The following is a 14,190-nucleotide window of genomic DNA, read 5'->3' as shown; positions in this document are numbered from 1 at the left end:
TAAACAAACGATTTTTGTGGGAAAATCTTAACAAAAACACTTTTAAAAAATGTTATTTTTTATGAATTTTATGTCAAATAATAATAGTAATCACTGCTTTTTTGCAAAAAATAATGATTCACATAAAAATCAAAGTGAAAATTAGATAATACAAATATTAAAAATATGAAAACAATAATGAAATACTCATTCTTCTCATAAAATCTCAAAGTCTAAACATTACAAGTAAAACTGATGAATAACTCTCAAAATTGAGCTTTATTTACAAGCATAACTTAAACTTAATCAATAATATCAATTAATCCATGTTTAGCATCTTCTATACCTTTATTAATGTCTTCTTCCACAATTGTTTCTACTTCAATATGGTTAGTGTCCTCTTCTAATGGATCTTTCATGTCTGCAAATCTTCCAAAATGTAATATTCCAATAATTCCACATAATGGTGATTGAGGTTTATTTGCCTTTTTTGCCACACGTGATTCATTGAAATCCCATTTCCTCAAACCAACTTCTTGCATAGCATCTGGAAGAAATTTAAGAGCACTAATTCTTTGTTGAATAAAATTGCATTGCAGTGAGTTTTTTCAATGGCAATGCAATTTCTTCCTTTTTGTAGACAACATGTTAGTTTTGTACCTAATCATCAAGCGCAAAAAAAATAATTAAGTAAATTAGTATAAACACATAAAAAATAAAAAATAAAATATTAAAATTGAATTTTATATAATAAAACTTACCTGAGAATAAATCCAAAACCCAATCTCCTTCATTTGAACATAAATCTATAAGATAGTTAATCAATATTTGTGGTTTTTGATAAATGTTAACTATCTTTCCTTTTTCATATTTATCCTTATATGTTATTTTTTTACGATAGCATTATGAATCGGTGCTTGACTATGACTCTTTCCATCTACTCAATTCAGAAGAATAGGCTTATAGCTATCATCTTTTGTCCAACATTCAACATTGATGAACTCACAATCATTTATAATAGTCTGATCTTCAGAAAAAAAAAAACAAGATTTGACTTTTTCCTATAACATGACATACTAAAAGTTCAATTAAATTGTATATAAATAAAAAAAATTAACATTAATCAAACATACAACTTAATGTCTTACCATGTAAGTTTCATCCTTGAGTTTTCTTTTCCCTTGAAGCTTGTTAATAACATTACAAATTGTGTGTCTAAATGAAATGTCACAAATCTCCAAAGTGGTGATGTTGTGACTTCTTGAAAGCCTGTAACCACTTTACTAAAAGCTTGATAAGTATAAGGTTCACTATCATATCCAATGTCTGGGAAATTGAAACCATGAGGAATATCTATAATAACTAGGGAATATTCCCTTTTAGGTATGAGTTTTGCAATGTCTTCACAATCACCTTGTATTATTTGATATTGGATAATGTCAAGCCCATTCCAAATGAAATGAGTAAGAGTAGGATCAAGTTCAACATTCCTAAGATGTTGCTTTCTCAGCCTTTCCATCTTAATTTTTTCAATAAATCTTTTGAAAGTACTTGGTACTCCATTTGCATCCTTCTTCGACATATTTAATGAAATAAAAAATATATATATGTATAAGTAATAAAATAAAAATAGTTTACATATGAATAAAATGAATCTATAAATCAACATACCTTATTGAATGCAAGATACTTTAAGTGTTGGTATAGAACTTACTTCTTGGTAGTTGTGCACAACATCATCTCAACTCTCTTCATTCAACATTTTAACCATATGTTCTTGTATCTTCATATAAATCTTCTGACTAAATAAATAAAGTAAAAATTGTTAATATAGTGATATGTATAAAAAATACTACCAAGAAAAATATGTTATACTTAAAATAAAATTATAATCCAAGAAAAAGTAAAAATAATTCAACAAACTTACTTTTGAAATTTTGTGCACATTTCATCCATTGATAATTCACCTGACTCCACATAGCGTAGTATTGATTTGACTAGTTTCTCATCCTTCACTCCTTAAATTGTTCTCGAAGGTGTGATATTCATATCATCTAGAAGTTGCTTCATTTCAAGACTTGACTTAATGTTGGTACATATTATGGGCTTACACTTTTTAACCTTCTGATTTTTTATGGAAATATTCTCCCACTAGTCGAAAATCTCATCAATCAATTTTCATATCTCCCCAGTTCCAAATTTCAATTGAAAAATGTTATCCATGCCTCTGAATAAATGTGAAATTTCTTTTGCACCTTTTGAATTGATTTTATCCTCAATTTGATCACATGTTTCCATTAAAAATTCCTTCTGAAAGCTTAGACTTCCTTTTGTCTTATCCTCACCACATTTTTCTACAATTCATTATGAATAAATCTGACCCTTTGAAAGAAATTCATAGACAATATTCATTATTTGCATTATGATCCCATGCCAATAACTTTGCTTCTATTTTTGTTAAACTAGCGTAAATGATGCATCTCACTATTTCAAAAAGAGTGTTATTAGGATATTCCTCAATCAATTGTCTTTTTACCTCTGCTAAATGGTTCCCTCCAATTACATAATATTTATATTCAAAACATCACGTCCTATCAAAATCTTGTTTGTTGATAACTTGATTTGGATCAACAAGAACCACATAATCCACCACATGCACATATAGATTGAACTTGAACAATGTTTTCAGATTATGCATATGTAGGTGATGTCCCTTTCTAATTTGATATTGAGATTGTCCTTTATTTGTCCTACAGAATTGGCCGACATTAAGCTGTAATGTTTGGTCACAATTAATTAATTTATTCTTCCTTAAGTGATCTCGAATGGAATTTTTTTTTGTTTTAATGATACCATCATCTAACTCAACACCTGGTGTTATGATTTCTCTTCTTCCTTTGGAGTTTTCACTTTGTTCTTCACTGTTGCCCATGATTTTTACAAATTCACCAACATTTGATTTCTTCTTCTTACCAGTTAACATATCTTCTTCTTGATAAACAAATTCTTCATCATGAGCTGGAAGAGAGATATTTGTGGCCATTTTTATTTTTAGTGTTTTATTTCTTTTCTCTTTTGCAACAACATTTTTAATCTCCTCCTCACTAATGGTAACATATTTTTCAGCTCTAGCTTCCACATCTTCAAAACAAACATGTTTAGTTTTACTAGATTTACCACCTTAATGATTTGTTGTTGATCCCTTGTATGTACTATTGCAGTGTCACGATTTATTACTCTTTTCCTCCTTCTTCCTATTCTTTCTTCTTTCTTCTTATGTCTCTGTCTGGAAATTTTTTATCACAATCATAAATTTTGGCTCCATATAATAAATACCCTCCAACATGATTGAAAGTCTCTCAGCAAAATCCTGTGGAAAAAAATACAATATGTCAATGATCAATAATTTATAAAAAAATTAATGATCCTTACAATAATGCATAACACATAAATATAAATAAGCATATTTACAATATAATTTGCAATGTTGCTTTTGATTTCTTCACACAATTGTGTATATTCTTCATATGTGTCATATTGGACCTTTGAGAGACGATATCTAAAATTTTCATGTGTATTGGTCAATCTTGCAAGAACATAAACAATGTTTGTATTTGACACCACACATATGTCTCATACTCTACCCATCACCTGATATGATTCACCAAAGTTAATCATACCACAATACAGATAGATATGTACACCATCATCAGTTTCATTGTCTTTAAGATACCATGAAAAACTTATTTTAATTATTTCTCATGCATTATTCCTTGAAATAAGTTTGATTGTACCTGCTTGACTTCCATTATTTTTTTCAGTTCGGGACTATTCAGTGGTATCCATAGTGCATCTAGCTGTTTTAGATGATGCTAATGTTGCTTTTGGTCAAAAAAACATTCACAAAGATCTTCTTTAATGTCATCTTCCTATATATAGATATATATATATATATATATATATATATATATATATATATAAACACATTTTTTTGAATTTAACAACATAATTTTTTTTTAAATCAATATAAATTACAAATTAAAAAACAATGTTTTTTTTTAACTATTATTATCATCATCATTATTATTATTATTATAAAACAAAATAAAATTTAATTTTAAATAATTTTTTTATAATTTTTTAAAAAATAATTCTTTTTTTTAATTTTATATATATATATATAAACTTATTTTTTTAAATAGCGGTCAGAGGTCGGTAGGCGAGCTTGCTCGGGCCTGCCCACTAGCCTCCGGCCCTTGCTGTTTAAAAAAAAAAAACATAAAAACCACTTCTTTTCTAAAAAATAAAAAACGAAAAAAAAATTATAAAATAAAAGAAAAACATTTTTTTTAAAAAAAACATTTTTTTAATTTAATTTAATTTAATTTCTATTTCTATATATATATATATGAATTTAAAATTATATATATATATATATATATATATATATTAAAAATAAAAAATGTTATAAAATTTTTTTTTTTAATTGAAATTTAATATATATACATATACATATATATATATAACACATTGTTTTTGCATGTTTGAGACAAAAAATAAATAAATAAATATAACTGTTTTTTTATGGGAATGGTTTTTTTTGTTTTTTGTTTCGTGGAGGAACAAAGCAATATATATATAACCAAAAAATTCTACAAATTTGAGTTTTTTTCATCTTTTTCGTTATAAAAATATGAAATATAAGGCTTTTTATGTGGCTTTTCCCGTAACATATAATATTGCAAAATAAAACTTAAAAAAAAAAGGTTTGGAGCATAAAAACCATAAAAGAACATATTTTCCCCAAATTCATCTTTAAATGGTCAAAATAGAAGGAAAACTAACATTTCAAATGCGAAAAACTCTCGTTCAATGTGTTATCAATGCCAATGCAGTGCCTCCACAAAATTGCTCCAAACGTTTTAACAAAACCCAGAAGACTTGATGTGATGTGACGAATAGAAAAAATGATTCTGGATTTTAGACATCTGTGGTTCATTTCTGTTGAGTTAAGCTTAGGAGTATCCACAGTAATAACCATTATTCGTCAATGTTTCAAATCCCAATAGGGATCCATCATCAAGACTATTTTGAATGAAGATAATGGAAGAGCTTAATCATAAGATAAATAGTTATAAGATAATTTGTTTTAAGGAAGATGAAGGTCGGCCACTAAGAAATTAAAACCTAAATTTTTTATTATAATAGTAATTATTATAAATATTGTTCTTTCATAATTTATAACAATATTTAAATTTTTTTATTAGGATCCTTTAATATTTTTTATAATTCTCTAATGTTATTATAAACAAATGATTAAATTTTTAATTATTATAAAGAAATATATGTATGTTTTTTAATAATTATAGATTTTTTTATAGTAATATAAATATTATTATTATTATTATTATAAATAATGAGAGTTATTAGTAATAATATTATAACTAATTAGTTTATTAAGAACATTAATATTAATTAATAATATTAAATATTTAATGTTCTTATTTCTAAAAGAAAATAATTAATTAATTAATAGCTATTATAATAATTAAATACTAATCATTATTATATCTTATTTCTAAAATAAATAAATAATTAATTAATTAATAGATATTATAATAATTAAATATTAATTGTTATTATAAATAATTAATAATAATAATAATTATTATTATTATTATTATTATTATTATTATTATTATTAAGAATAATATAATTATTTCTTAATTTTATTTATAATATAAGATTAGATGTTTATTTTACAAGGATAGGAGAGTAGAACAATTACCTGAGTTGTTATACCTGAGACAAATTGGCGGTCTTGATCTGCCTGATTAAAGGTAGCCAACTTCCACTGATCTCAATACCATTGTCTCTGTTGAGATTCTGCGGATGCTTTATAATCTCAAGAGCCTCCCTAATCTTCCACCTATGATACTTCTCTTCCCTTGCAATAATTGAGGTGCTCTCCAAGCAAACATGGTGCTTAGTAAATTTGAGGAATGTTCTGCAAGGGTCGAAGTACGAGACCTTCCATTCTTAAAATCTGCTCCATGTTCTTTTAGTTTTTTAGGCAACAAACGACCTGTTTCACCAATGTAACTCTTGCCACAAGAACAATTAATTTTATAAACTCCCTTGAGTTGATGTCTATCAATATTATCCTTGACAAACCTCATACCTTGTTTAATTGTTCCAGGTGCTGAGAACTGTGTGACTATGTCTTTCCTTCTCAAGATTTTGGCAATCTTATCTATCACCCCTTGAATATATGGTAGGAATACTCTACCACACTGAGGTTGGTCTTGAGCCTGAGGCTCTTGTGATAACACCCTCCTTTCAACTCTCTTTATAGCTTTTTTAATTTCTTTTTCTTTATAGCCTATACCCTTAAATACCGAATATAAATGCTTCTTTTCTTCATCTAGACGCTCAGAGTCAAATATTTGAAGGGCTCTAATAGCAAGAGTGTTAAGAACACCAAACTTTTGGGAAGGGTGATGGTAGGATTCAACGTGGAGGTAGCTTTCTGTGTGAATTGACTTCCTGAATACTTTATTCCCTAAAGAGTTGTCCTCTTTTCCTTATCCAAAAATGGATCCTGGATAAACCTCTAAGTCTAAAAGACTTCATGCAAGCGGTAAAAGGTGCCAAATGGCACAAATCCTTTGTAAATTAAAGGAAAATGAAAATCGCAAGCTGCTCTTGGAAATAGTCTCATTACGTAGATCTCCTCATTCTGAATCCAACACAACTTGAATGGGTGAAAATGGACTCCGGATCAAGGAGTTATTGTAAAATGAAAATTGCCCAATATCCTTAGAAAAGGAGGCAATTTCATTAAATTTTGAACTATATTGAGAATTTTGATTTCAGTATAGGCTCACGGGCCAATCCACAGCTGACACGTGGCAGACTGGGATTGGGCCACGTGGCCTTGTTTGATTGGTCTAAGAGGAAATATCGCATCGCAATTATTTATAAGGGAAGAACCTTGGGCCATCAGCGATTGTGATAAGCAATTGTCGCTTTATTGCATTGCACAAATTCATGGGAGGACTTAACAAAGGCTAGGTCGATGCGACATGTGATTGCAATGACCAAGATTTACTGATCGTTGTCGACGATCCCAAAAGGGAAGGACCCTAGGCCGATGCGACTTGCGACCGCGATCGCCGATATCAGCAGATCGCTATTGGTGATCCCAAAAGGGAAGGACCCCGGGCCATGTGACTTGCGACTATGATCAGAACCGGACCCAAAAGGATTTCGAAATATAAATACATAATATTTTAGATCCTGACCAAATCCATTTACAAAATACAAAGGGGTAGGCCTTAGAGCCATTGCAACTTACGATAGCGACCTACGGGCGGACCCGATAGGAAAATAAAGCACAGTTATGGGAATTTCAAGCCCAGAATTGTGTTTTTATGTGGATTGTCCCTTGTTTTTACAGTGTTCTCTGTGTAAATAGAGAACAATTGTTTCAGAAGAATTTAAAGCACTGATTTCCCTTCCGTGCAAAACAAATGGCCACCATGCCTTAGGACGTTATCAATGACTGTTAAATGCTCCAGAAGCAAGGTGAAGGGATAGCGACTGGGAGCTAGAGAACCCGAGAGCTGAAATGCACAGACAAGCACTAATGGGCTTAAAATGTCGTTCCATAACATAAATAAAGCTAGTTGAGTCGGAGAGCACAATTGATTCATTCGCTTAGAGGTAGAGTGAAGCATTGATAACACAGAGAGTGGTGAATTCTCATCCATGGAGGCAGTATGACGCTTAAGAGGAGTTACGAGAAGCTCATTGAGGCCCATAATGCTCAGTGAATGTGTGGGCAGAGTTGGAGCATTGAGGAACCCATTGGGAGGCTCAGTGTGCCAGAGCGCTTAATAGAGCAAAGCCACCAGAGGTTGGAGGCAGCGCATAAATGCTTCAGTGAAGTATCAGACAACAAAGAGACCGATTGTTCGAGTTGTTGCTGGTGTTGTTTGAGTTGAGTAAACAATTCTAAGGGAGTTGGAGAAGATAGAAGCTCAAAGGAGTCTCTTAGAGCACTGACTAAAAGAATTATTCCAAAGAAGCCTAGAACTATTTGTAGCTAAGGGACAGCCAGGGGTAAGATGGTATTCTGAGCCCATTGGTTCATCTGTAAACCATATGGAGTTGATTCAAGGACTTGTAAAAAGAATTCAGCCATAATCCCAAAGAGTCTAATCGAGTTTATTAGAGCTCAGGGAGATGTAGCCCAAGATATCAGGGTGAACTCCAGATTACATTGTTGTCTTATGTGTTTGCTTCTTTGTTGCATTATTCACTGTTATATGCATTTATGTATATGTTCAAGCACATTTAAATATCAGCATACACAATAGATTTTAAAGCACATAAACAGCCAACAATAAATACAAGCATATACCTATACTTTCAAGCATCTCTTAATTCCGCATTGGTTAATCATTAAAGACTTTGGAATATTCAAGCTTTGGAAGTGGGAGAGGTTCTTGTAAGCTAGACAAGAAGCCTAAGAGCCCCATTTTCATATCAAGCGATATCAGAGCTTAAGATTGATTAACCACACCTTTAGGAATGTTATATCATAATGCTTGATTGACAAAGCAAAGACTGCTTGTTTGAAAGGTGTTTGAATAGCAAGAGGCTGATTGTATGCCTGTTTTACGAATTGACTATTTTCTGAGTTTGCAGAGGTGAAGGGAAAGTTATTGATAGCTCAGTCTAGGAAGGACAAGAAGGAGAAGGGTTGAAGGAACTCTTCTATCCCAAAGGACATCAAATCAATCCAAAGAAAAAGAGGTTTGTTGCAAGAGGTTGCTTAAATAAGCTATTTATTTATCTTGTTGAAGTTTTTTTGTTCATTGGCATAATGACAACTTCTACAAGTGGGTCCTTGAATTCTTCTCTCTTCACAAGACTCTTTGATGAAGACATGAAGCAAGAATTATCCACCATGATGGATATGGTGAGAGAAATGTATGAGGATGGAAGGAAGAGCAGCATACTTAGAAAGCAACTGAATTCCATGAAGGAAGTGGAGAAATTTCTTGCTGACAGACTGCAGGAAAGGGAGAGGCAACTTCATATTGCAAAGATGAACCTAAAAAGGATGCATAAGTTGGAGTCATAGCTATTTGTTGCCAAAGAATCGTTAGTCAAGTATCAGCTTGAAGAAGAGGTAAGCCATTCCAGTTTGTCTTCAAATTCTTCTAAGAATGCTCATATTGGTTCTTTTGAAAATCATACTAAAGGCATAGGTTCCAAGCTAATGTCCAACATGGGCTATGAAGGCAAGGGCTTGGGAAAGCATGCACAAGGTATTATTGAACCAATAATGGTTGAGGAAAGGCCTAAATATTTTGGTCTTGGCTATGGACAGTCTTATGGAGAGAGTTCCAAAGCTGCCATGAAAGCCATTGAAACCATTCGAAGAAGGAGTTTCATTGTAAGTCCTCTATCTCAAGAGTGTGAAGATTGTGTTTAGGAGGAATGCAATGGCTTGAAACATCATTTGCAAGGTGTAGGTGTTCAGAAGCACACCCTTGAACCAGAGAGTTGTGGAAACTCTGACAGCCTTGAAGAGATTGATGGTGTTCCAGAGTCACTTCCTCATTTGCTTCACCTCCTCATGAAGGCAATAAAGGTGAAAAAGAAGGTATAAATCTAGTTCTAACCATATTCCTTTTGATTTTGCAAATCATGGTAAATTTCCAGATAGATATCAAAAAAGAGTTGCTTGTTCATTTTTTGGTTTGGATAACCATCATTTTTCTAGATATTGGAAGAGAATGGCCACATACAGGAACCTTTTGAAGGAAAAGAAGCAAATAGCCAAAGGTCCATTGGACAAGGAAAATCATGTTGTCAAGAGGATGCACATGTGTTTCACTTACTGCCATAAGCAAGGGCATCTTGCTAAAAGGTGTTGGACTCTGAATCCAGCAATGCTTCCACTAAAGCTGAGGGAGAAGGTGGAAAAAGAAGATGACAGAAATGGAAAGGAAGATTTCATGACTAATGTGTCTGAAAATTATTCACGTATTGATGCTGATGTGCAGACAAAGGAAGGACCTTTGAAATGTATTGGTAAGAAATGGTTAGAGTTCTTATCCAATTAAATATTGCATGTCTATTGATGCATCTATTTGCATTTCTTTGTTGATGGAATGCAAGTTGTAGGAATTTCCCAAGAAGGTGAATGGAGAAGAAGCTCACTTTGTTGCTACAACATTATATTTTATTCCAGCATCAAAAGTACAATGTGCTTAAGAAAAAGTTGAAGTATGAAATGCATGCATGAGATGATGTGCATGAACACAGGGATATTGATTTTTTCCTTGTTTTCAGAACATGTGTGTGATTGACTTGAAGGGTTGATTTCTTTAAAGGCATGTTTTGTTGGCTTGTTATCTATTCCATCATTTGTATGCAGATGTAAGACATGGAGGTGTTCACAAGATGTGAAAAAACTGTTTCTTTTGTTGAAGCTGGAGTTTAGTCCATCCAGTTGTTGTCTGTATGCCTATTTTTGTTAACAGTTGTTGTTGGCAGCATGTCAAATAGGTACAAATGAAATTTTTGTGGAGCAGATGTACTTCACATTTTTTTGAGCCACCTTGGGTCAATGATCAAGGCAAAGAAGCTCAAACTACTTTCTATTACCATTTCAGTAGAGGTTCTATAGGAAAGCAAGGAGGAAGACAGTTCTTCTTAGGAAGACCAGCCCATCCAGAGAAGGGAAGAGGTTAGAAACTTTGGTTCAAAGGCACTATGCAAAGGCAAGTGTAGGGAGGCTAAAAGAAGAGGGTGAGTCACTCTCATTTACTTTTTAGATCAGTATATCATTCTTTTGGAGACCAAAAGTTCTTTTAGTGGGAAGGCGTGATCCAAAAATGGATCCTGGATAAATCTCTAAGTCTAAAAGACTTCATGAAAGAGGTAAAAGGTGCCAAATGGCACAAATCCTTTGTAAATCAGAGGAAAATGAAAATCATAAGCTACTCCTGGAAATAGTCTCATTGTGGACATCTCCTCATTCTGAATCCAACGCAACTTGAATGGGTGAAAACGGACTCCGGATGAAGGAGTTATTGTAAAATGAAAATTTCCCAATATCCTTAGAAAAGGAGGCAATTTCATTAAATTTTGAACTATATTGAAAATTTTTATTTTAGAATAGGCTCACGGGCCAATCCATAGCTGACACATGGCAGGTTGGGATTGGGCCACATGGCATTGTTTGATTGGTCTAAGAGGAAATATTGCATCACAATTATTTATAAGGGAAGGACCTTGGGCCATTAGCGATTGCAGCTTTATCGCATCTCACAGATTCATAGGAGGACTTAACAAAGTCCGGGTCGATGTGACATGCGACTTCGATCACTGATATCAGCGGATCACTGTCGGTGATCCCAAAAGGGAAGGACCTCGGGCCGATGTGACTTGCGACTGCGATCGCCGATATCGGTGGATCGTTGTCGGCGATCCCAAAAGGGAAGGACCCCGGGCCATGCGACTTGCGACTGTGATCGGAACCGGACTCGAAAGGGTTCCAAAATATAAATACATAATATTTCAGATCCAAACCAAAGCCATTTCCACAGGTTTTTGTGATATTTGCCATGTTTTAATATATTTACAAAATACAAAGGGGCGGGCCTTAGAGCCATTGCAACTTACGATAGCGACCTACAGGCGGACCCGATAGGAAAATAAAGCATATCTATGGGAATTTCAAGCCCGAAATTGTGTTTTTATGCGAATTGTCCCTTTTTTTTATAGCATTCTCTATCTAAACAAAGAACAACTATTTCAGAAGAATTTAAAGCGTCGACTACCCTTCCATGCAAAACAAATGGCCACCATGCCTTGGGACATTATCAATGACTATTAAACACTCTAGAAGGAAGGTGAAGGGATAGCGACCAGGAGCCAGAGAGCTCGACAGTTGAAATGAACAGACAAGTGTCGATGGGCTTAAAAAGTTGTTCCATAACAAAAACAAAGCTAGCAAAGTTGGAGAGCACAATTGATTCATTCGCTTGGAGGTAGAGCGAAGCACTGATAACACAGAGAGTGGTGAATTCTCATTTGTGGAGGTAGCATGATGCTCAGGAGGAGTTCCGAGAAGCTCATGGAGACCCATAATGCTCAATAAATGTGTGGGCATACTAGGAGTGTTGAGGAACCCATTGGGAGGCTCGGTGTGCTAGAGCGCTTAAGAGAGCGAAGCCACTAGAGGTTGGAGGTAGTGCATAAACACTTCAGTGAAGTATCAGACAGAAAAGAGACTGACTGCTCGAGTTGTTGGTAGTGTTGTTTGAGTTGAAGACAGAAGAAGGATTCCAAAGACAGTAAACAATTCTGAGGGAGTCAGAGAAGCCAAAAGCTCAAAGGAGTCTCAGAGCACTGACTGAAAGAATTAGTCCATAGAAGCCTAGAACTGTTTGCGGCTAAAGGAGAGACATGGTTAAGATGGTATTCTAAGCCCATTGGTTCATTTGTAAAACATATGGAGTTGATTCAAGGACTTGTAAAAATAATTCAGCCATAATCCCAAAGAGTCTAATCGGGTTGATTAGAGCTTAGGGAGACGTAGCCCAAGATATTAGGGTGAACTCCAGATTAAATTGTTGTCTTATGTGTTTTCTTCTTAGCTGCATTATTCATTGTTATATGTATTTATGTATATGTTCAAGAACATTTAAATATCAGCATACACAGCAGATTTTAAAGCACATAAACAACCAACAATAAACACAAGTATATACCTATACTTTCAAGCATTTCTTAATTCCACATTGGTTAATCATTAAAGACTTGGGAATATTCAAGCTTTGGAAGTGGGATAGGTTCTTGTAAGCTAAACAAGAAGCCTAAGAGCCCCATTTTCATATCATTTATGATGATAAGTACATCTAAAAATGGGATTCTCATGTTCTCCTCCAGCTACATAGTAAATTTTATTTCAGGAGAGATAGAGTTAAGGTGCACAAAAAACTTATCAAGCTTTGTCCTACCATGAGTCCATTTTATGTTGGTATCATCGAGGAATTGCTTCCACCAAGCTAGCTTCAAACGGTATGATTCAAAGGATTTATTTTCAAATTATTCCATGTATAAGTTGGCCACAATTGGCGAGAGGGGTGATCCCATTTCCACCCCAGATGCTTGCTCATAATATCCTCCTTGGAAAGTGAAAACAATTGACCACAAACAAATCTCAGCAAGTCTTGCAGTTTCTGGATCAGTAACCTCCTTTATAACCTGAATAGCCTCATCCAGGGGAATCTTGGTGAATAAGGATACCATGTCAAAACTTACCAGGATGTCATCCTGGTCCACCCTCTCATTTTTTATAAGATTCACAAAATCATGGGAGTCCTTGATAAAAGAATCAGTGTTTCCAACAAGAGGCCTTAGGATCTTAGCAACATACTTAGCCAGTTCATAGGTTGGGGAACCAATGGTATTAACTATTGGTCTAAGAGGAACCCCTTCTTTTTGGATCTTGGGAAACCCATAAATTCTTGGGATAGTTTCACAAGAAGGAGTTAATCTTTTCTTTAATTTTTCATCAAGGCTGGAATCTGAAATTGCCTTCTTGACCTCTCTCATGATTTTGGGAATGGGATTAGTTCTAAGCTTCTTATAACTGCCACAACTGAGGTGTTCATTCATTTTACAAATATAGTCTTCTTTATCCAAGATCATGGCTTCCCCTCCCTTATCTGCCTTAAGAACCACAATTTTATCATTATTCCGCAGAGACCTAAATGCAATTTGTTCTTCTCTACTTAAATTACTCTTGGGAGCTTTAGCCTTTCTCATTATGAGGGAAAATTCTTGCCTTAATGCCTCCTTATCTTCCAAAGAGAGGTTATTTATCCCATCCTCTATGCCACAAATGATACTCTCAACAGGGATGCTCCTAGGAGCAACTGCAAACCCTAAACCCTTGTTGAGAACATTAATAACTTCTGAACTTAATTCTTGAGAAGATAAATTAACCACCTTTCTTCTGGGTTTAACTTCTGATGATAAGCTGGAACCTAGGCTTTTGAATCCTAATGAGTTCACAGAATGGGAAATATTGCAGTCCTCACCCAAAGAACTGCTTCCACCGAACTCAAGTTCTTCTTTTTCTTTTTTATGAATCGAACCCTTAGAATTTTTTGAAGCAAATTT

The 14,190-nt window shown here is 33.7% G+C and overlaps 1 protein-coding gene across 1 annotated transcript in view; it reads right to left on the bottom strand.

Moving 5' to 3' along the window:
- Positions 1 to 281: 281 nt before the first annotated feature.
- LOC149196843 (exocyst complex component EXO70I-like) overlaps positions 282 to 14,190 on the bottom strand; it is a 60,247-nt gene continuing 46,338 nt past the window's right edge. Inside the window, exon 2 of the mRNA XM_089408455.1 lies at positions 282 to 526. Within this exon, the coding sequence (XP_089264581.1) occupies positions 282 to 526 (245 nt within the window). The remainder of the gene's footprint in view (positions 527 to 14,190) is intronic.

This window comes from Pinus tabuliformis, chromosome 2_2 (assembly GCF_031772625.1).
Source record: "Pinus tabuliformis cultivar Carrire ecotype Pingquan chromosome 2_2, CPIR1, whole genome shotgun sequence".
Classification (NCBI taxonomy): domain Eukaryota; kingdom Viridiplantae; phylum Streptophyta; class Pinopsida; order Pinales; family Pinaceae; genus Pinus; species Pinus tabuliformis.
The sequence above is the reverse complement of the archived record's forward strand: the minus strand, read 5'-3'. Positions and strand labels throughout refer to the sequence as shown.